This window comes from Camelus bactrianus, chromosome 17, assembly GCF_048773025.1.
Source record: "Camelus bactrianus isolate YW-2024 breed Bactrian camel chromosome 17, ASM4877302v1, whole genome shotgun sequence".
Lineage (NCBI taxonomy): Eukaryota > Metazoa > Chordata > Mammalia > Artiodactyla > Camelidae > Camelus > Camelus bactrianus.
This window is the reverse complement of record NC_133555.1, coordinates 45,741,089-45,764,807: the sequence shown is the minus strand read 5'-3', so window position 1 is coordinate 45,764,807 and position 23,719 is coordinate 45,741,089. Positions and strand designations below refer to the sequence as shown.

Below are 23,719 nucleotides of genomic sequence, written 5' to 3'. Positions count from 1 at the left end.
GGTCTCAATGGGAGATGCAGTTTATCTTGCTTTTTACCCAGCAATTTGAGGAAAGAAATACAACATTTTTAAGCTATTTGAATCTTTTGAGATTTCTAAAAACCTTTTCAGGTAGGAAGCATGAACCCCCTTCATCCTCCAGTGGAGAAGCTCTGCTCACAGAACCCCACACCCGGAGGGAGTCTGATGCTCATCAGCCAACCACCCTGACACTGAAAGCTTCAGCTGAGGAGGGGGCTACCCAAGATCATCCTCATCCCTCTGCAGTTCAAGTAAAGGGTTGGGATCAACAGATACAACTACTATGTATAAAACAGATAAACAATAAGGAACTTTTGTATAGCACAGTGAACTACATTCAATTTCTTGTCATAAGCTATAATGGAAAAGACTCAAAGTATGTGTGTGTGTGTATATATATGTATGGATAACTGGATCACTCTGCTGTACACCTGAAACTAACACTGTAAATCAACTACACTTTAATAAAAAAATTAAACTTTTTTAAAATAAAAACTTCAAATAAGGGGAGAAAAGGAGCACTTCCCCCAAAGAGCATTAAACTTTAAAAACTTCAAACCATATCAAATAAAATCAATTCAGAGAAACAAGAATAGAAGCCTAATCTGAATTGGCAGAAATCTGGAATTACTGAGTATCTTCAAGGGCATTTGGTTTTAAGACTTTCAAAGCGAGAACGTGAGGAGGCGCAGGTTAATCAGTGGCTGTCTGGTAAAGAGCTCCCGTCTGCAGATAAAGGACCAACTTCACAGTGGCCCAGGAGAGCACAGCAGTTAGCCAAATGGCCTCAGCTCTGCTTTTTAAGAAAATATTTTACAAATTTAAATTTTCACCATTTGAGTAACTACAACACATATTGGTCTAACATAAAATTTTCCAGTAGTATCAAAGGGTACATCTAAATCCCTAGTTTCTTTCAACCCTAAGTCCCCAGTTCCCTTCCCTCCCAGGGGCAGCCACTGTTACAAGCCCTTTGTGTGTCCTTCCGAAGACTGTGTGGGTTGTGTATCTCCACTTGCTCTGTTTTTTGTTTGTTTTGATTGGTTCATTGGTTCTACCATGGTACGCCTTCCCCATCCCTTTTACTTCCTTAAATTTTCCATCTATTTTAATGTTGCCTATTTAAAGAGGTAAAATATTTCTCTTCTGATTGTTTGACAGACTCATTTATCAGAACAAGCCCATGTCATGAACCCTGCGTACAGTCTCGGGCAGTCTGGTCCTGGCCATCTCCCAGGAGACCACCGCCTTGAGGCCCAATCCCCCTGGAAGCCCAACTCTTTATAGACGCTAACTCAGCGTCTGGTCCTACAGGAAGATCACAGCAGACATGATCTCACTGAATCCTCACCACAACCCACAGTTCAATCTTCCCATCAACAACCATTGTCATCCTCCCACTGTTAGCTTTTGAAGGTACCCCGTCCATAAAAACTAACCATCCTCACACCCTGGGCCACTCTCCCTTCTGAGACAGACCACATTCTGCCTATGGAATGTGTATCTCTCCAAATAAACCTGCTTTCACTTCAAAACAAAACAAAAAAACCCCAAAAACCTGTTGTTCCCATTTCATAGACGAGGCACTGAGGCTCAGAGAGTAACTTGTCCCAAGGGGCACTACACAGGACTGGTTTTGAACCAGTGGGACATTCACCCCACAGCCTCAGAAAGTGAGTTTGGAGCCACTCACCACAAAACCACACAATAGGAACAATGCCAAACTGGTTACGTCTGGATTATACGCACGAGGAATATAATCCTTTGGACAGTCTACCAAATTTTTTCAGGGAAGAGTCATTGCAAGCAGGTTTTGGAGGAGGTTTGGAGACTCTGCTCCTGAGTGACCCATCTTCAGGTAGAGCCTAGCTCTACAACCAAGTTCCCCGTCAACACAGATGTTCTAGCAGAGCTGGAAGCGTTCGTGTTACAAAAATAACTGATATTTGTGAAGTGCTTAATGTCATTTAATCCTAAAAACCATCCTGCATGGTTGATGCCACTATTTTGCCCAATTTACAGAGGTGAGAACTGACGTTAAAAAAGATTCAGTTACTCTAGCTTACAAGACGAGTTAGTCACTGTGAGTGGTCCAAGCACAGACAGAAACCAGGTCCTGTGACTCCAATCGCTACTCCTCCACTATACCTGATGCCAATTTGTTCTCAAAATGTTTGCTTATGTCAAAAAAGATGAGAAAAATGAAAAGACAAGCCACAGAATGGAAGTAAGTATTTGCTAATCATGTATCTGGTAAGTGTCTAGTATCCAGAATATATAAAGAATTCTCACAATTCAACAATTAAAAGTAAACAGATAAATAATGACGAAGGATTGAAGTAGACATTTTTCCAAAGAAGATATATGAATGGCTAATAAGCACATGAAGAGATGCCCAACATCATTAGTTACTAGGGAAATGCAGACCAAAACCACAATGAAATACAACTTCATACCCACTAGGATGGCTACAATAAAACACTGACAAGATCAAGTGTTGACGAGATGTAGTGAAACTGGAACCCACATACACTGGGAATGTAAAATGGTGCACCAGCTTTGGAAAAGAGTGTGACAGCTCTTCAAAAAATTAAACATAAGTTTGGTGCAGCCACTATGGAGAACAGTATGGAGATTCTTCAAAAAACTAAAAATAGACTTACCCTATGATCCAGCAATCTTACTCCCAGGCATATATCCAGAGGAGACTAATTCAAAAAGATATATGCACCTCAGTGTTCACAGCAGCATGATTTACAATAGCTAAGACATGGATAAGCCATCTAAATGTCCATTGACAGGTGACTGGATAAAGAAGTTGGTGTGGGGGGGGTGTGCGCGCGCGCGCGCATACACACACACAATGGAATACTACTCAGCTATAAAAAAAGAATGAAATAATACTATTTGCATCAACATGGATGAACCTGGAGATCGTCATTCTAAGTGAAGTAAGCCAGAAAGAGAAAGAAAAATACCATACAATATCACTTATATGTGTAATCTAAAAAAAAAAAAAAGACACAAATGAACTTATTTACAAAACAGAAACAGACACAGAAAACAAGCTTATGGTTACTGGTAGGGGGAAGGGGGTAGGAAGGGACAAATTGGGAGTTCAAGATTTGCAGATACATACTACTATATATAAAATAGATGAACAACAAGTTTATACTGTATAGCACAGAGAACTATATTCAGTATCTTGTAATAACCTATAATAAAAAAGAACATGAAAAGGAATATATGTATAGATATGTATGACTGAAACAGTATGCCAAACACCAGAAACTGACACAACATTGTAAACCAATTATACTTCAATTAAAAAAAAGGAAAAGAATTAAACAGAGTAACCACGTGACCTGGCAATTCCACTCCTACCCAAAAGAAACAAAAACATTTACACAAAAACTTACGCACAGATGTTCACAGCAGCATTATTCATAATAACCAAAAAGTGAAAACAAGCCAAATATCCATCAAGTGATGAATGGATTTAAAAATGTGACACATCCACACAGTGGAATATTATTCAGCCATAAAAAGGGAATGAGTACTGATTCCTGCTCCAACATGGAGGAAGCTCAAAAACATTATGCTGAGTGAAATAAGCCAGACACAAAAGACCCACATACCCAATGAAATGTCCAGAATAGGCCAATCTTTGGAGACAGTGGTTTGTGGTTGGCAGGGACTGGGAGAGAGGGTGGGTGGAGAAAGAATAATGACTGGTAATGGGCCCAGGGGGGTTTCTTTTAGGGGTGATAAAATATTCTGGGATGAGATAGTGATGATGGCTGCATAACTTGTGAATATGCTAAAAACCACGGAACGGTACACTTTTAAAGGGTAAATGTTATTGTGAATTACATCTCAAATCTTTTTTAAAGATGGCAGCCCTTGCTAGCTATGTGACCGTGAGCCAGAATATCACCTGTCCTCACCTATAAAATGCAGTAACACTGTACCTGCCTCCTACAGCTGTTAAGAGAAATACGTAAGATAATCTAAGAAGAGCACTTCTCTTAGCACCCACCACATACAAACATGTTGACAGATGTCATTATTATTTTCTTTTCCCCCAAATATGTTCCTTTTGACTTACGTTCTTTTCTCTTAGAAAAAAGACACATTTTGTTTGAAAGTTACTACTGATTGATTTCAGCTACAGGAAGCTCATCGCTATCCATACATAGAAAGAATCCTCAAATACTGGGTGTAATATAAAATACAATACTATTCAAGGAAAATTAAATTATGATAACTCAGATATAGTGTAGGGAACCCAAATCCAGTACCACCACCACTACGAATACTACCGTTCCTAATACACGTTAACAGGCAGGAGGGAGAAGAGGAAGCAGGGTGGACATTTATTCAGGGCCTCAGGTGCACTAAGTGCTTTGTACGCACCACGACTTGTCATGACAGTGGCAGGTATGGAAGAAGCAACTATGATTTCCTGCATTCCTGGGCGTTAAGGACACAGTCAACCCTGAAGGCTGATGTAAGCACAAGCACACGCACGCACACACGCACCATGAGAAGCACTGTAACACACTGAGTGCTGGTATAAATGGGAGCACAGAAGAGAGAAGGTCCACTCTGAGCAGGCAGATCAAGAAGGCATCAGAGAATTGTAGGAACCTTGAAGACCACGTGGGTATTTGCCACAGAAGATTGGAGAAGGAAAGGAATTCCTAGCCCAGGGAACAGCATGGAACCAGGAACATACACTATGTGCAGGGGGGAGCCACGTGTCTGGAACTTGGGGTGCCTGAGGGTGAGGATGCAGGGGAAGAAACCGGACCTGAAACATTTTGGGCGGCCTTCGCCAAGGCAAAAGCTCTGGACTTTGTGTCAGGAGGTGGGTGCTAGTGAAGTCGGTTTAAACCAAAGAGCAGCACCCTCAGCAACCCCTCCTTGCTCCTCTCTCTCCTCCCAAAAGCTCAAACTACTTTCCTTGACAAACAGCTGCATTGAGCACTCAGTGGAACATGACCACACGAGAACACCAGTTCCTGCCTTCAGATGAGGCAAGTCAGTGTCCCTTTGCACAGATGGGGCCACGGGAGAAGTGAGAGTGATCGGAACAGTCAATGCCAAGGCTGTGGGGTAGACCATAAGTCCTGACAGGAAGGATGCTATGGGAACAGGGAAGGAAGGATAGCAGGGTCTGGTGGGGGGCAAGGGTCACAGTCAACATTTTCAGATTTAAAAAAAGCAAAACACTGTCCACAGCACAAGAGGAGATCAAACTGGACATTGGTAAGTTCCTCCTTAGATACCATAAAGTCATAATTGAAACTTTATCAGCCCTTCTGTGACAATGGGAATGTCCTGTCCCTGTGCCATCCAATACTGCGGCCATCAGTCAAGCATGGCTACTGAAATGTGGCTAAGTGTGACTGAGAAACTGAATTTCAAATTTAATGTAATTTCAAACAATTTAAATTTCAATAGCCTCACATGACTTGAGGCCTCCATATTGCACCACACAGTTTTAGGACTGACCTCTTGTCCTATTCCCCCCATCTACTGTCCTTTAAATGTGTGGAACAGAGGGAGTCCAGGAGCCCTTCCCACTCTTTCATCATTCCATTACTTCTGAGCTGTTCCAAACTATTCTGAGGGGCCTCAAATTTGCTTAGTCATAAAAGAGAGGTGTTCAATGCCATTTGTCAGATTACTCCCCAAATGCTAACACGCACTCACTGAGGTACCCACAGTGACGCCTCCAGGTGAATAAAATGGAGTCATGTTTTGAGGAAAATCAGCCTACCTTTCTTCATTTTGTGCAGATAGTGGGATGCAGTGGGGCCGGGATTGGATGACATCTGAAGTCCCTTATTATAACCACATGGTTTCAGATTCTACAAATGCCACGGGGTTAGTCTCAGCAAGCAGGTGCTTCCTGTTGTGACACATCCTAGCCAAGATATCAAAGCACCCCTCCAGCGCCCTCTGGCTCACACCCCGGGGCAGCAGAAAGTCAGGACAGTTGTAGTCATTTGTCATTAGAAACCTCATCTCCTGGGAGAAATGAACAGCAGCTTCAAATCTCCTCACTCCTCACACAAGGCTGTGGATTTAACACACAGACAGAATTCCCCACTCATACCCTCCTCTCCCTGCAACAGACTAATCTTCTAATTCCCCAGAAATAGTGCACACATCCCCCACACCTCCCCAGATAAAGTCTCCAGATGTCCCCCAACAGGGTCCCCTACACCTGGCAATGTGGCTTCCAGGGGTAGAGTCGCCAGCCCACCTTCTCCTGTGCACTCGACGAAGCACAGAGCCCATGAGAGAGAAAGAAGTCACCCACAGAGCATGCTTTCCCGGGCCAAAGGGGCCAGGCCAGCTCATCACCCTTCAGCCTCCTTTCTCACCGTCTAATGGCCCTCATGGAACCCCTGCATCGCTGGGAAGGAGGAGGTAGACCAGATGTGGAGACAAAAGCAGGGGATGTGAGTTAGGAGCTGTATCACCAGTGCCAGCTGTCACAGGGGTGAGTGTAAGATGGATATTAGCTTCCTCGGGGCTGCAAGGGGAGAGAAGATGCCTCGTCCACTCCTGGGGCTGCCAGACCCCAGCCCCCACAGAGGAGATGGCGCTCTCCTACCATGAAGCCTCACATGAACTAAAAACCAACTATCATTCTAGGGGATGAAAAAAAAAGGAAAAAAGAAAAATACTTGTGATTTGGGCAGCTTCCAGCATGAATATTTATACAAACACTCCCTGAAAAGCAGCAGCCTTCAATGCTCATTCAAGACCTTCTAAGACTTATCATGAATTTAAAATCCTGTATGAGACAGTCGTATTCCTCCATGACCAAATCTGCATAAGACTGTACCTGAAATTTGCATTGTAACTTAGAATTACCTAGCAAAGACTAGGAGTCCTAAACACACACCAACCTGATCTAACCTCAGTGTCTTCAAACACTACACAGACAATATTCCCTGGGAACTACTGTCTTCCTAAGTGAATGTGGTCATCGGGGTTTGCTCAGGGTATCAGGTAGGAAACCGGATCCCTGGAGCCAGGCCTGTGAGCCCAGAAAAAGGATTTCCAATACAATGAATATTGCAAACTATTTCAAATGCCCCAAATACCTACTTTTCCTTACTTAGCTTCCCCAAAGATATAATTAAAAGAAAACTACATTTTTCCATGTTGTTAGGTGGGTCAACCAGCAGGAAAGACTTCCCTTGTTTCCTTAACTTCCTATCTGGATCTAAACAAGAGCAGGAGAGGAACAAGGGATGAGAAGTGATGGAGAAGGAACAGCAGGCAGCTGCCTGGAAGATAAAACAAAAGGGAGATCCTAGAAACGTTCCGAGACACAGGTTACAGATCTTACCCTCACACAGTCATTGTGAACAGAGAGTAGGGGCATGGCTAGAGCCTGGTCTCAGAGTCCATCCTCTGGAGAGGTGAACGTCTCATGAGAACAAACGTGTTTTCCGTGCACAATCGGAAAATACGGGAAGGATGGCCCCGCCACATGTCATCACGTGTTCTCCTATTTATCAACATAGAAAAGGGTCTGCAAGGATATACACCCAAATGTACATCAGGGACTAGGTCTAGGGCTGGGATTCAGGGTGATTTTTTTCCTTCTTTACACTTTCCTATCTTCTGAATGTTTTGCACTATGTATATGTAATAGCCACAATTTTACAAAGATAATGCTACTTCCATTAGAGAAAGAAAAAAAACACCTTCACAAGCTGTCAGCAGTCAACTCATACCAGAGTATGTTTGTGGTGGGGATGGGGATGCCAGTCAGAAGAGGCAGCTGAGCAGGAAGGGAAGCTCTGAGCCTCCCCAGCATTTGACCCCCACACCTACTCTCCCCTTCGTCTTGCTGGTTGGAGACTGGACTTCCCAAGGCAGTGATAATCAGTATCTCATGTCGCACACTCGTCCTTTAGGGCTGCAAGTCAGGTGAGGTGGTACTAAAACCCAATTAGCATCAGAACAGACTAGTGAATTTTGTATACAAGTCACCCCTACCAGTGAAGCCACCTTCCGTGTCTGGATGAAAAAAGTCAAAACAATATTTAAAATACAGTAAATTTTCATCAAAGTTAGCCTTTAAAAATTCTCATAATTGATCAGGACGAAAGCTAATAAAACTAAAATCTTCAAAACCTGAATGTCCTTTAAACGCTTTCTAATTATTTGACTATTGTCCTCATTATCCCACTTTGCACAGAGGTCAGAAGTAACCTGGAAACAGTGTTATTCCTAAATTCCTCCAACTCCCCACCCCACCCCAATACTGACTTCTGCTGATTGTAGATGACCCGGAGTTCTCTGCATGGCCTTAGGAAAGAATGGAGCCTATTCAAAAGCAGACACATGCCCACAAATGGATCAAAAGGCACACTTGTCTTCCTGGAGGAGTTTGTCAAAATACCCAGGACAGCCTAGATGCTGGACTCCAGGCAGCAGTCTTACTGAAGTCAGAGCTTTTCGGCTCAGCCCCCACCTCCTCCACGTGCCTCATGTCGGCAGCTGGCTTTCACCTGCATCATTCTGCTTGAGCCATCAGACAACCTTAGCAGGTAGTGGCTGTCACCATTTCCAAGATGAGGACAGAGGATCAGAAAGACTAAAAGTGACCCGTGCAGGTGTGCTCGACACACAGTGGGCAGAGAGGGGTTTCAGTAGAGGTCCCCTCACTCTGCACCCCACAGCATTTCTTCTAAACCAGAATGTCCTTGAAACACATATCTGCTTCATCCGCACACGCTGTGAATTCAAAATTTGTGGGCCCAAAATGCTTACCTTGCACAAAAAACTTACCTCCCCCCAAATAGGTACAAAAGGCCAACATTACTTCCAAGCAAACTCACTGAAGAAAATTTTGGAATCAGTATCAATTTAAAAGACTGGAGGGGTGGGTGGGTATAGCTCAGTGGTAGAGCACATGCTTAGCATGCACAAGGTCCTGGGTTCAATCCCCAGGACCTCCCTTAAAAAAATAAAAATAAAAGATCAGAGGAGGGTTCCCTTGACTGCATAAAAATTGCAGGCATTCTATTACAGAGCTGACCCTCCATGTACCAGGGGGTTAAGAACCATGATGAACCTTCCAATCAGCTTCTGCCAGGAAAGCAGGATGGTAGACGGCGCATTTGCAGCAACCCGGCCCGTCATCCAGCTCAGTCACTCATGAACTGCGTGTGTGACTTCAAGCCCATCGTTTCAGTTCAGTGGGCCTCAGTTTTCTAACTTGTAGAAGTGGAGATAAAACTGCCTACCTCATAGGACAGCTGGAAGAGTAACCGTTGACCCAGGGGAGGGTCACTCCCATATTAGGATGAACTATTACCTCCATCAATTGGCCAGTTCCTTTCTCATCCCCAGTGCTCATCATAGCTCTCATAACACCATTTCCTATCCTAGGAGTTTCCTAACACCTTGATAAAAACAATAGGACACTCACTCCTCATTTTTGATATTTTCAAAGTCAGACACAAGTAACATTCTCCTGAGGAAGGTGCCTTACAGCTCTCTCTGAACACTTCCCCAATCAATGCAATGCTCACTACTTCTCAAATTTTTTTCACTTCATTAAGAGTAGTGTGCTTGTTTTGTTATTGTTTGCCTTTTCAGGGAAAGTTGGCTTCCTACCCCACACCCTCACAACTAGGCCTCAGACAACACTAGAGGCCACAGAATGAACCTGTGTAACATCAAAAAAAAGGGGGGAGGATTCCCTGTTATTTGACAATTTCTGTCCATCTAGAAGCAGACTGTGTCCTAAAAGGGACCCCATCACCCATGGAGGGAAGAACAAGGCAGCCAGATTGATGTCTGTGGGTAAGAACGAGAAACCAGGAGATCTCAGTTCAAGTCTGCACCACCACTCTCCTGGCTGGAGCATCCTCATGTGTAAACCAAAGAGGGCTGGATTCATACCCAGACCTTCAGATTTCAAAGGCCAATGAAAATTGTTTTTGATCGCAAATTGACTCAGGAATTTTAAAGCTGAGAACCAATTTCAGAATTGGGGAGTTAACTGGGAATCACTTTTGATTTTTTCTGGAGATAAAAATATTAAAAAGTACCACACACTAAAGCAGCACAAGTTAAAAAGAATCAACCGCTGATACAACAGCATGGATGAAATTCAGAAGCATTATGCTAATTGAAGGAAACCTGATGTGAGAGGTTGTATAATTCCATTTTTAGAACATTCTACAAAGTGCAAAACTAGAGACGGAAAATTGATCAGCGGTTGCCAAGGGCTGTGCGGGATGGGGAGGGACTGACCATAAGAGGGTAACGAGGGAAACTTAGGGGATGGCAGAATTGTGATGGTGGTGATTTCAAGACTGTATACATTTGTCAAGACTCAATGAACTTCACACTTAAAAGAACTAAATTTTACTTTCTGTAAATTATAACTCAATAAACCTGAAATTTTTTTAAAGGCAACCGATTGATCAACAAATATCCTACCATCTTCTACAATAAAAAGACTGTTTTAACCCTCCAAAAGCAAGGCAATGTGATTTCTGAATCAAGGGCAGTGCTTTATATTGAATAAAGGTGTCTTTGGGAACAATTCCCTCCTTGTTTTTCTCATTTCACTGCTAGACTGGGGAAAACCTCATTAGAGGCTGACAGAGGCAGGTCTGGGTTTGGGAACCACTGGTCATCTTTTTTAAAGCCCTTTGTAGCTTCGGCATTCTATCTGGAAGTCAGTTATTCCGCAATTCTCACCAAGGTGAGTTGGAATGATAACCCTAATTCATCTGCCTAGTATTTGTTCCAGGAACACCGGATTTTAAACAAAACGCCTTTTAAAGGTAAGATTCCAAGCAGCTGGAAGGAGAATATTCTCTACAATCTACTGGGGAGGGATCTGCCGGCTGAGAGAGAATTAGAAAGACCACAGGGAGAAGGCTTAGCTTGGGTTCCTAACAACTTCGATGAAAATTCAGCAGCCATCCTACGGTTAACCGGGTATCAAGTTTATATGCACTTTAAGCCCGACTTAATTTTCACTGCTTACTTCTGCCTGAGCAGACTTGGACTTCTTAAGGATTCTGCTGAACAAGGCCTGTTCACAACTGAAAAATTATGATTCCCTAACTGATCACAGTTGCTATGCTGTAAATGAGTGATGGTAGCAGTCTCCTCTCCAGCTCTCAAATAAGGAATCCTACAGGCCCTAACTTCCAAAGTATTATTTCTTTGGTTAGAATATTAGTAGATTAATCTGTATTCTTGAAGCTACTCAGAGACTGCATCAGGAAATCAAACTTTCCTTCAGAGAATCTTCAAATTCTCCTAGTTCTACGACCACTAGGTACCTATCATTACCTTTCCCTGTCTCCAGGGATCCCTCAAAACAGCGATGCACTTAAAGTTGGTTTCCCTACTGCAATTTTCACACTGAGAATAAATTTCAGATGAATCAATGTTTTAAACGTGATAATTAAACTATAAATTCACTGGAAGAAAACTGAAGAAGGTTTTCATGATTTTGGAGCAGAGAAGCTCTTTCTAAACAAGACACAAATCAAAAACCGAAAATGAAAATATTCATAAATTTGACTACAAAAATTAAATATTCTACATAGCAAAAAAAATGGATTCAAAGTCAAAATACAAATGACTTACTAGGAGAAAATATATAAAGTACAAATGACAGGCAAAGGACAAAACATAATGAACACATACACAGCTAGTGCAAATCAAGGAGGAAAGGTGAAATCATAGAAAAATGAGTGAAGGATATAAACTTGCATTTCACATAAAAAACACACAAGTAGCCAATAAATATTTGAAAACATAGTCAGTCCCAGTTATGGTTTTAGAGTGAAACGAAAATAATGGGGAATCCATTTTTTATACGTGAGACTACCAAAAACTGAATGTTAATAAGACCCATGGTTAGTGAGAAGGAAAAAAACACCCCTACACAAAGAACTGATGGAAGTACAAAGCAGTGCAACTTTTTAAGATGACAACTGAGCAATGTCTGTGAAAGTTTAGAAGACATATTCTATGACCCAGTACTCCCCCACTGGTATAAATTCATACAGGGACACACCTAGAGGTACCAAAAGATACATGTACAAAGATGGTTACTATAGCATTACGTACAACAGCAACCAAATTAAGTCCACCAGTGAAGGACTTAACAAAGCACTGGCATCACTCCTTAGAACAGCCTCAGACCACCCTAAAAAGAGTGTAGTAGACCCATATGTCTAATAGGGAAAAACGTCCAAAATCTATTAATAAATGAAAACAAAAGGTAGAACAGTGAGCATGATAGGGTCCCATTTGTGTAGAGACACAGATACATGCACAAAAACATCCGTACTAACACAGCCTAAATGAGTTAGACTTATGCACCGGCACAGTTAAGAACCCTCATCTCCAGTGAGCACATACGGCAACAGGTGGCGATACATCCTTTGTATTTTATCCCCTTTGGTTCTATTTTATAAATAGTAAAAAGATACATTTAAAAGAAAAAATATTTTTATAGTGCCTTGCCTAGGTGTTTATAAGATACTAATGAAATGTCCAAAACTCCAACTAAAATTCCTAGAAAATAAGAGGCCAGATGAAAAAAGTCTTTAGAAGTGGACGCAGGGGGGTCCTACCTACAGTTACCCAGATCCTGCTGGGGCCAAATCAAGAGGGGCGTCATAGCAAGTCAAGGAGAAGAGGTCTTCAGAAAGGGAAAAAAAAAAAGGTGAATGAAATCATTGTGAAGAAATCATCTCAGTTGTCTTTAAGAGGCAGAACAGGGAGGAATAACTAACCAAGACGTGTCCCACGGCCCTGAGCAAGGCAGCAGAGGTCACAGCAAATAGAGTCCTAAGAAGTTTTAGGTGTGGGTCTTGCTGTCAGATACATGGAATACAGAAAAAGACTGCAATCAGATATTGTAACTAACTTCGAACAAATGATATAAAAGGGACAGCCCTTTGAACATTTTAACAAATATTTATTGCTCTGAATAAAGTCATTTTGCAAGTATTTCCTATATATTTTTAAAACTGAAGTATAGTTGGTTTATATATTGTGTTAGTTTCAGGCATACAACATAGTGGTTTGGGTTTTTTGCAGATTATATTCCATTATAGGTTATTACAAGATACTGGGTATACTGTGCAACGCAGTAAATCCTTGTCTCTTACCTATTTTATGTACAGTAGTTTGTCTGTTAATCTCATATCCCTAACTTGTCCCTCCCCCCACGCTCTCCCGTTTGGTAACCATAAATTTGTTTTCTATGTCTGTGCATCTGTTTCTGTTTTGTATATAGACTCATTTGTATTATTTTTCAGATTCCACATATAAGCAATAGCATACAGTATTTGACTTTCTCTGACTTGTTTATATTTTCATGACAGGAAAGCCTCTGAATAATTTATGAAAATGCCAACCTCCTACTTCCTATCACATCTGATCCAAGATCTCACAATGAATCCCGAGGCGAAAATAATTCATCCTTCGATGCCAAATGACCTGAGAACATTTTTACACACTTAGATGTGAAAGCTCCTTGCAGAGCGTTGAATCAATCAGGAGTCTCATTGTATTTAAGGCTCAGTGACAACAACCAGTCTTCAGGAACAAGGACCCTAACTGCTCTGCCACCACAATGAAACCATCAACTCAAGCTTCTCAGCAGAGCAATTACCAGCTGCCTAAATGGACAACACCGAAAAGCACTAGAAATCTTTCCAGGATCAGTTCCAATAAAGTGTCTGCCTGCCTCTTCACTCTACCTACAAGCGAATCCTCCCACTTTTCTCTCGGCTTTAAGCATAAATGTAGCAGGACGACGATGAATTCCTTGATGGTGGAGAACTTAAAAAGTAACATGGAAAGCAGCCTCCCCAGAGTCACAGATCACTGAGCTGCAGGGGAGCCACCCAAGCTGCCAACCGCCCCTACCTCCCCAGGGTTACTCACCTTAGGATTCATCTCCATGTGGTACTTGGCACACGCTCGAAGCTGAGTCACCCAGAACTGTTTCTCTTTTGCATCAGCAGCTGAAAGAGAGAAAGAAATGCTTGCAGCAATTGTGCCAAAACACATCCAACCTATTTCTACACCCACATCCAACCTATTTCTACGTCCCAGGTGGGGGCCTGGGCTGAAGGGTGGCAGAAGGAGGGAAAGGCAATTGCAGGTTGTACTTGCACCAAAAAACAGACGCCACTAAATCTCAACCCAAAAAAATCCCTCTTACACCACGTTAAAAACATATTCTGAAATGTCTGTTATAAGAAGAATTTGCCATGTTTTTTAACCTCTTCTGAAAAAGTCATTTCTACTTCCTTAAAAGGCAGCAAGGAAAAGAAAGCAGGAATATTTTTAAATGCCTCTATCACGTATGACTAATACGAGGATCAAAGTACAGTATTTCAGGGCCCTGGTTATCGACCAGAGCTGTACTGTGCAGTTACCAGCCTTCACAAAGTAAGTGTTCAGTTGAATTACCATTTTAATATGTGTTCTCAAGAATGCATCTTACGATTGGACAGAACGAGGTACCAAATGCTGCCTTAGAGATCCTCAAGTTTCCCTCAAAGAGACATTAAAGTACAAGTCACTGGTAGAGTCACAATCTTCCAAGTACATCCTCATTTCTCAAATATATATAATTATTTTCTTAAAAGATCATGGATACATAATAGGTTCTAATAAAATCTGAATGAATTTAATTACATAACTCACTGCATAAACATTTTAGTATTAACTGCATAAATGCTGACTATACAGAAACCAGAATGATTACCCTATTAATCTGTACTGTTTATAAAAATGGGCTTAAGTGCCATTTTTCAATTAAACCCAACTTCAGCTTGAACTTCAGGTGAGGAAATCTGGAGGTCTAGACCAGAAGACCAGGGCTCCACTTCCAAAGAAAAAGGATTTTTACAGAAATAAGAGCGTTTTTTCTTAGGAAGCTTGAAGAATTGCCCATTTATGGCAGTATCCAAGGCTCTGCACCAAAAACATTCCCCAAAACTGTGCATCCACTGACATCAAGATTCAACTCTACACGTAGTGAGATGCAAAAAGAGAAAACCAACGCCCAAGTCCTCGTGGGATGGGCCGAGGACCAGGCAGAAATAGGCCTTTATCCTGCCTTTACTGTAGTAAATTTAAGCTATATTTTGCCCCTGTGATTAGTTCATGCAGATAATAAAACTTTTATGTTTGCTATTAAAGCTATCCTCAAAAAAAAAACAAAAACCACCTTGGGGTTTAATAAGAATTACAACTAAAAAGCAAAATGAGGTAACTTGATGGTCAAATTGGTTGGACTGTTTCTCTGTACGGGTCAGTGTCATTTCATAAACCAGAGGCAGAGGAGGGGAAAGCGCTATTAAGTTTTTCGCCTGCTATTGTTTCTGCTCTGATAATTTATTAAGCACTAAACAGCAAAGCAAAACCAAGGACCGTATAAATCTAGGCAGCTGGGACACGAACCACATGAATCTCAAAAGAGACCATGAATCTTTCCACAGTTCCCCCTAAACTGAAGAACTTTCTCCAACTGTAGGCATTTTTATTTCATAGTTTTGGAGATTGTTTTATAGATCCTGAAATATGACTTGTATAGATAATAAAGGAGCCTCAGTTTAGCCTACACTTGGTAGGAAAGCTTGCAGAAATAACAGTGAAAACTGGACTCCGAGCTGGGGGAACGAGGCTCTCAGTCTGGCTTTGCAAAGTGACCCATCACTGTCAGTCCCCGGGTGGAGAAGAGATGAGGGCATAGTTGGAAGACTGTGACTGCTGTATTCAGCCCTTCCTTGGGCAAAGAAAAATGTTACGCAAGAGGCAGAATTATCAACCACACCCTCAACACTTAATACACACTACTTTCCTCAGACCTTACTAAACCTGACTGTGTGTGTGCATGCATGCAAACACGTGCATTTAGGATTTTGTTGTTTTGTTTCGTTATTTCGTGGGACGAAGACCGACAGTTTTTTCAGCAACGCACAGGTGTAAGAATGCTGGAAGAATGATCGAGCAGTCAGATGACACTGTTGCCGTCCAGTCTGGCACATCAGAAAACTTGTGTGATGGATGTGACTTGGGGGTGGCAGGACCTACCATTCTGGCCAAATGCTGGGCTCCCCGGAGACCCCTGCTCACTCAGGAGGATGCTAAGCAGACCTCAGTTTTCAAGAAGCAAAGAGAATGGGAGAAACAGGACAACAGTGGACAATAGGAAGTAACTCAACACCAGTTGGCTTCTCACCAGGTTCTGATGCCACAGGGGGTTATGTAAGTGAAAAGATCCTTTACTAAGAGCTGGTTCTAGAGAAACTTTAAGGGGAAGATATGATGATGCTTAAAAGGCCTGTTTTGTCCTCAAAGCCCAGCCCCTCCAGCATCAGATTAAGATTCACAGTACAAGGTCCAAGAAAATACACACTGAACTAATAATATGAATAATCTGCCCAAGTCCTAAGGCTCGGTTGGCTTTGCTATCAATCACCTTTCCTCTGTCCTTAATTCCTCAGTTAATTAGGACAAGCACTTCCTAATGTCAAACCTGTCTCCCCACCCCAGGGGCAGGAGAGGCAGTGTCTGTCACCAGAGTCCTCAAGCACAGCAAATTGTTAAAGGTGATTTCAAAAACAAAAAACAAACAATAGAGCCATCACCATGGTAACTGTGAACCCAGAAGGCCTGTCTGAAAAGTTCCCGGGAAGAGCACAGACCTCTCAGTTTGTACATCTCCCCGTTGGCAGAGTACACAACCAGCGTGTGGGGCGCCTCGTCACTCAGGGACACGATGGCTCCGGACAGAGACAGGGCCCCTCGAGGCTTCTGGTGCTTGCTTTGCTCGTTCACAAAATATTGCAGGATGCCAGCCTCGAAATCCAGCACAAAGTACCTGTGCGAAGAAACCACAGTGCATCAGTTTTCTCCCCCTGCCCACTCCTCCCAGCAGAGAAGAAAAGGAACATAATCCTTAAATTGACATCAAGGCTCCCAATCTGGAAAGCTGGAAACTAAAAATCCCTCCCAAGGGTCTTGGTAGGGAGAGAGCCCTGGATTCTTAAGTCTGAGTGGAGCTTGTCATAGGCATCCAGCACAAGGGCCAGGCCCATGCAGGATTTGGTGTGATGCCCACAAATGGCAAAGAAAGCAATGTATTGGGACTCACTCTGGAAACAGGCTCCATGTGACTTCCCAGGAACAGCTGTAATTCACACCCTGGAAGCAGTAAGGCAGGCCTGCAGGGGTTTGGAGTTTTTTTTGGGGGGGGGGGGTTCAAGGTATAGGCTTTTTTTTTTTTTTAAAGATAGTTCATAAGCTTAAGAAGTATTCTCTCCAGATTATAAAAGATTAGTTAAAATTGTTTAACAGGAGCTCCAGGACTCATCCACCCAGGGAATTGAAGGTGCTCACACAGCCCCCTGGACACCCTCCAGCGGGCCCTTCCATAGATGACTTTACACACAGAGGCAAGAATTCCCTCCGCTCTGGGAGGCCACAATGCATTGGACTGTACATCAGGTTAAACACAGGGTAACTGCTAGTAGCCTAAATCACTCAAAGAAATCTTGGTTGGTTAGCACCTGGCCTGTTTATACTCGCAATCCATCAGCAGGAAGTAGTCAAGACAACTCCCCCTTCCCCACCAGGATGGAGATGTCTTCGTCTGAGACTCGCATTCCCCGTGTGGCCCAGAGGCTCAGCACTGTCCCCACTGACTTTCCCAGCCTCTCACTTCCTGCTCTCCCCTCACTGGCTCACCAGGTGACCTCATACCACAGGGCCTTTGCCCATACTGTTCCCCCATCTAGAGCAGTTACGCAAAGTGATCATCTGCAAACTTACCAGTCCATAACATCAAAAATTTTTCCTGCAACTGGGCTCTGCAGCAACATCCAACTACATGGTCAGGGAATGCGCCTCATTAAAGAAAGAGTCCAGACACTGTCTGACACACAAGCCACATAACCAGCTATGAATCAACCACAGCGCAATTAAAGGGGGAAAAAAGCAAGTCTTTCACCAGTTTGAGAAGTACTGGCTAACTCCCCACCTAGAATACAGTTCCTTCCTCTTCTTGCATGTTAACTTCTCAGCCTACAGGAGGAACTCAGGTGCCATCAACTGGAGAAAGCTTCGTCTGACCAGATCGAATATCCATCTCACAAGCTCTTACCCTGAACTCGTCCCACACGGCCCTGGCCCCATCAAGAGTATATTTGCAGGACTGTCCAATTCAATGTCTGGTTTCCTCACTAGACTCCACTCTGTTTGGATGTGGAACTGCGTCCTCCCCCCAGGGCCTGACACTTCGCTGATACTCAATTAACATATCCAGTAAATGAACGAAGGGGGAAAACTACCAAATTCCAGGTTCCAATCAGAGCACCAAAGCAGCTACTCACAAAGGCACTACAAAATATGTCACATCTTTGAGGGATACACAGTGATGCTACCATGCATACTAACAACTCAGGCAGTTTTCACAATTTCGATTCCAGGTTGCATTATATTCTTTCAAAGATGTCAGACTTTTGCAAAGATGGGTTTTCAGCAAGTGCTGGGATAACAAGGAAACATCAATAGGGAACAGGAAGAGGGCAGCAATGCCACCAGGATTCTAAAGTTTAAGGAGCTACGTGGGGCCCCTAGGCATATGCATTCCATCTGTAAGTAACTGCAATTATTTAACAATAAGTTAGATATTTAGAATATTATGTAGAAATTATATTAATCAAATAAATTTTAATATATTAATAGAAATGACAGGTTAATTTAATAGAAATCTATTTTTATGTTTTTATTAATGTTTATATATTATCCATATATTTTCCAATCAATAAAAATAATTTTTTCATTTATTTTTTTTTTCAAATGGCTACTGAGTTATTAGGACAAATGTATATGAAGTTACTTGGGGCTAACCACTTCATAAATGAAACTGTAGGATTTTAAGCCCATTAAGCATCATGCACCAAGCAAGTTTCCAAACTTCCAACCTGATTCTCACAGTAATGTAACAGACAGACATCATGATCCCCCATTTTACTGGCAGTGAGCCTCAAACACAAAACCCAAGTCCTGCTTGTCTGCGTCCAAACCCACGCCTGGCTCACTCCAGCAATCACAAGCTCTCCTTCAATTCTCACGCAAGTCCTTCCTTGTCACTTTCTCCATGTCACCTCTCCCGTAGCCACTAGGTACTTTCTTCCCCAAGCCTTTCTGCTCCAGCAGAACTAGCAGAGCTGAAAGCCCCTTTGCTGAGCAACAGAGATCCCATCGCATCCCTCTCCCACAGGGCAGGGGCAGCCGGCTCATGACTCATTGGCACCTGACTACCCAGGTTTCCAGCCTCTAAAACTCCAATTCCTCTAAGAAACCTCCTACTTTAAGTCATTTTTAGCATTCCAAATATCCTTGCCAAAACTATTTATCTTTTTTACCCCTCTCCTTCTCTCCTATCTCTTGAGTCACTATAATAAAGTTATACTTCTGGCCTCCACAATTAGGGATAAATCAAGACAAAAAACACATGGAAAGGGACCATTCAAAGTGTGGTCCCTCACCCAGCTGTATCAACGTCACCTGGAGCTTCTTTGAAATGTAAATTCTTGGGTCCCACTCAAGACCTGCTGAACCAGAACCCCATGTGAGGGGCCCCAGGTGTTTCCAGGTGATTTTGAGGCAGCTCAAGTTTGAGAAGCAGAGGCCAAAACTAACAGCTCATCACCAGACCCCTGTCCTCTCCCAGGAGACACAGCCCGAACACATGGACCTGTTTTCCCTGCAGTGGGGTGTGGTCATTTGACTGAGCCTTTATCCAAAGGAATGTGAGAAGTAAGGCAGGCCAGGCCTATAACACATAATCAGACAGAAGCACATACACATACAGGTTGGAATGCAGACACCCTGCAGGGCAATTTGGGAGCCACACGGATGTGGCAAAGACACAAGAGGGAAGAAGCCTGGGTCCACGAATCACCACCTGGAAGAGAGCGCTGCTAAGAAACACCCACATCGTTTCTACACACATGAGAAAGAAGCTTCCATATGTTGGCCACTCAGACCTGTGGCAGCAGCCAGCCTGACAAATCTACCAAAAAAAGTTTTTTATATGTCTATTTTCATATCCTTCTACTTGAAATCTGTTTCTCCCTTCTGTGATGGGAAAACCAAATGCCTTCAGTGAGAGAACTGGGGTAATTTTGGAGCTGCCAGAGGTCAGATTATTCTAACGCTGATCCTGCCTTCTCTTGAGAAGTCAACGTTTTCAACCTGACCTATATTTAATGTCATTGTGGCTGCAGCTGTGCAAACACCGCTCCCGGCAAGTCAGAGCATTAAGAGCAACAATCCTTGTAAGCGAGGGAAGGAATCTTGGCTCCAACCACAGCACTTGGTGTCTACACCCGCCCCCCCATCCCTCAAACCCCCCTGGCAAAGCTGCGTCATCCCCCATCTATAAACACACCACCTTTACACAGCGAAAAGCAGAAAGGTAGTAAATAACCTGAATAGACTTCAAGGAAAAGGCATAAGGAACTTGCCCTCAACTTCCTCGATCTTCCCATCCACTCTATGCCATTGGGTGGAACGGAGAAAGGGCTTAACACCTTTCTCCTTACTGCTATACCAACTTATCCACCGCCCACCTGTCAGCATTCCTCCCTCCCAGAGGCAGCTTCACAAATGCATCCCATTCAAACCAACCACATATCCACAAAGGACATTATTAAGAAGCTGGTACCAAGAAATGAACTGAATGTTGGGTGGCTTTTTCTTTCCAATAAGGATGACAGAACAACCAACTGATGTCACATTATGCAGGAGACAGGACACAATTATTTTTCACATTACCTATTTCAAAATGACATCTTAATTCTAACCTCCTGCCTCAGATGGGGGAAAAAACATATTTCCACCACTTCCTAAAATAGTGTAAATGCAAATGCACAGGTTTGAATCACGTGCGCTAGGGAAAGTCATCAATAATTTACTCCCTTTCTAAAGACAGTTAAAAATTCTATCATATTTGAAAAGAAAATTCTATCATATTTGGAGGGGAGTGATGGGAGGATATCTGATTAAAAATTACAACAGATTAAACATAAAGTGTTCTTCCAAGATGGCCTCTAAAAGGTGAGGTAGCCTGTGTCACCCGCGGATAGCAATGTCCACAGAGCATTAAGAAGGCATTCCCTGTGGGTCACATCCTCCAGGAGGAAAGAAATTACATTTGGTTTCCCTTAGGGTCAGGGCTCTCACAGCTGCATCTGAAACTCGCAGGTTTCATTCTAAATTGGAAGAGTTCACCATCTACTAGGCTTCATTAAGCCAAGTGCAAATGCCAGATAAAATCCTGAAACATTCTTAAAAGTCTTTCCTTCTGGAGAAAAGATGAACCCAATTCCTAGTGTGTTCTTTTCCAATGAGTGTCTCGAGTTTTAGTGCGAGACTTGACTGATGTGTAAGTGAACTTAATTGTGTACGGAGAGACCATGCTATGTTAACATAATCGAACAGTGTCCTGGGAGAGAAAGAGAAGGAAGGGAGAGATCAAACAAACCCAAGAAAAGAGCCATCAGTCCTCAACCCGCCAGCTTCGCGGTAGCAGCCCGGCCCAGTTCCAAAGCTGGGAGCCGTGGCGAATGGCAGGTCTGTCTATGGCTGCCCTTTAAACAAACCCACTGTTTCGGGAACAACACACGATCACTCGCACTCACATACTGACATTCTTAAACTAACTCAAGTACTCACACGTGCACACAGTCACACTCACTTGCGCATGCGCGCGCGCACACAAAGCAACTGACCCTACCCATTATGCCTTCCAAGCTTTAGGTCCCTAAGGGTCTACACCTGTAGCCTGTTAGGTCCCACCTCCCCCCCACCCGCATGACGTTAGTTTCATTCAGTTTCAACTTTAGGATCTAAAAGCTGAAAATTAGACATTTTTACTTTAGGAGAGGGGAGGTCACCAACAGCCATCAGCCAAACCCCAGGAAGGAGCATAAAGATAAAGGGAAAAGATTGGAGAATGGGGAAATGGGGCGGGTAGCAGTTCATTAATGCCAAGAGGCAGAACTTACAAGCCAACTATAAAAGAATTACAAAGAGGGGGGAAAAATGCAGTGAAAAAAAAAAAAAAAGTTTTTTTGAAGAGGAATTTTGCTAGACAGGCTGCTCCTGACAAAAAGCTCAATCATTTCATCTAAACCTAAAAGTGAAAGTTAAAATAACAAGAGGAAAGGGCTGGAGAAGGGAGGTGATTATCAGCCCCCTGATGACTGAGCAGACACCCTTCATACCTGTGTTACCGTTTCCAGGGTGGAGTCAGAACCGCTCAGGTTCCCTGTGGGGCTCAGCGCCTCCCACCACGACCGGCAGGAGGCCCAGAGCCGCCGAGGCCCCACCACCACCCTCCACCTTTGAAAGGAACTGGGACCAAGCTCCCCCCGAACCTCCACCCCCAACCTGTGAAAGGAACTGGGACCAAGCTCCCCCCCAACACCCCCATCCCTTCCCCTCCCCCAGGGCAGGCGTCCTTCCCACTGGATCTGCCCCCCTTCCTAGGCCCGGTATCTTTTTACCCCCCCCAACAGTATTTGTTTATTTACCAAGAGAAACTACTCCTTAGCCCAAATAGTCACACTTCATAGTTGAGGAACCCAAGTCCGCGACAAAGTTCCATGGAACTCAACCCCGAGAAATCCTTTCCATTCCAAAGCCACTTTGCACTCTGAAAACTACCAGCCTTCTTCAATCGCCTCAGCATCTTTCAAGGAATCACAATTTCTGTAGAAACCTGCCGAGGCCAGGCCCTCTTGTCTTCCGAGAAGCTCCTGCTCGGACTGCTGGAACCCTCAGTGCTCTATCCGCGGACCGGGACAACAGGGACCTCGGTCTCCTGCCTCTGGCAGCCCCTTCAGCCCGGCGTCGCCCTCGGCCCGGCGTCCTCCTCAGCCCGGCGGCCCCCCTCAGCCCGGCGTCGCCCTCGGCCCGGCGTCCTCCTCAGCCCGGCGGCCCCCTCAGCCCGGCGGGCCCCCTCAGCTCAGCGGCCCCCTCAGCCCACCGACCACGCACCACAGGGGTAGGGAGCGCTCTTCCCGGCACGGACGCCAATTCCCCGGGTCTCTTCCCAGTTCCCCGGGTCTCTTCCCAGTTCCCTCCTGCCCACAACCCCGCGAAATACCACCAGATCCACACTCACCATGTTGCTAAAACTTCCACTCTACTGCTTACAGAAAATAAAACTCACTGGAAATCGGCATCGCGGAAGCATACGCAGTATGGGAGACGCAGTATGGGAGACGCAGTATGGGAGGCGCGGAGGGATATCAAGTCGCGGCTCAATTTTCCGAGGTTGACCTGCGTCTTGAGAACGACTATCACCTGATGATCATTTACTGACCAGCCTCATCTTCAGAGAGAAACACGTCAACGTCCTCCCAAAAGTGACTTCCGTGGAGCTGCCAGTCTCACATAAGAGAGTGTCTCTGATTCTCAACACCTTGGTCACCATGGTCTCCTCACCTCAGAAGGGTTCACAACTCAAAACCCTTAGGAGTTTCAGGCCTGGGGAGAAATCTTCCAGAATTTCTCTCACGCTAACCGAACTTCTGGTGAGGAAGACGCTGGATCCTGGCACCGGAACCTCACGACAAGGTTCCAAGGG

General features: G+C 43.8%; 1 protein-coding gene across 5 annotated transcripts in view; it reads right to left on the bottom strand.

Annotated features, from left to right (window-relative positions):
* OSBPL10 (oxysterol binding protein like 10) overlaps nucleotides 1-23,719 on the bottom strand; it is a 350,089-nt gene that overhangs the window by 160,791 nt on the left and 165,579 nt on the right. For 4 of the 5 annotated variants that reach the window (XM_074345352.1, XM_074345353.1, XM_074345351.1 and 1 more), the window contains 2 exons: nucleotides 16,764-16,939; nucleotides 13,990-14,069 (listed from right to left, as the gene is read on the bottom strand). In XM_074345352.1, the coding sequence (XP_074201453.1) occupies nucleotides 13,990-14,069; nucleotides 16,764-16,779 (96 nt within the window). In that variant the 5' untranslated portion in view covers nucleotides 16,780-16,939. The remainder of the gene's footprint in view (nucleotides 1-13,989; nucleotides 14,070-16,763; nucleotides 16,940-23,719) is intronic. The other variant, XM_074345350.1, reaches the window with a different exon arrangement.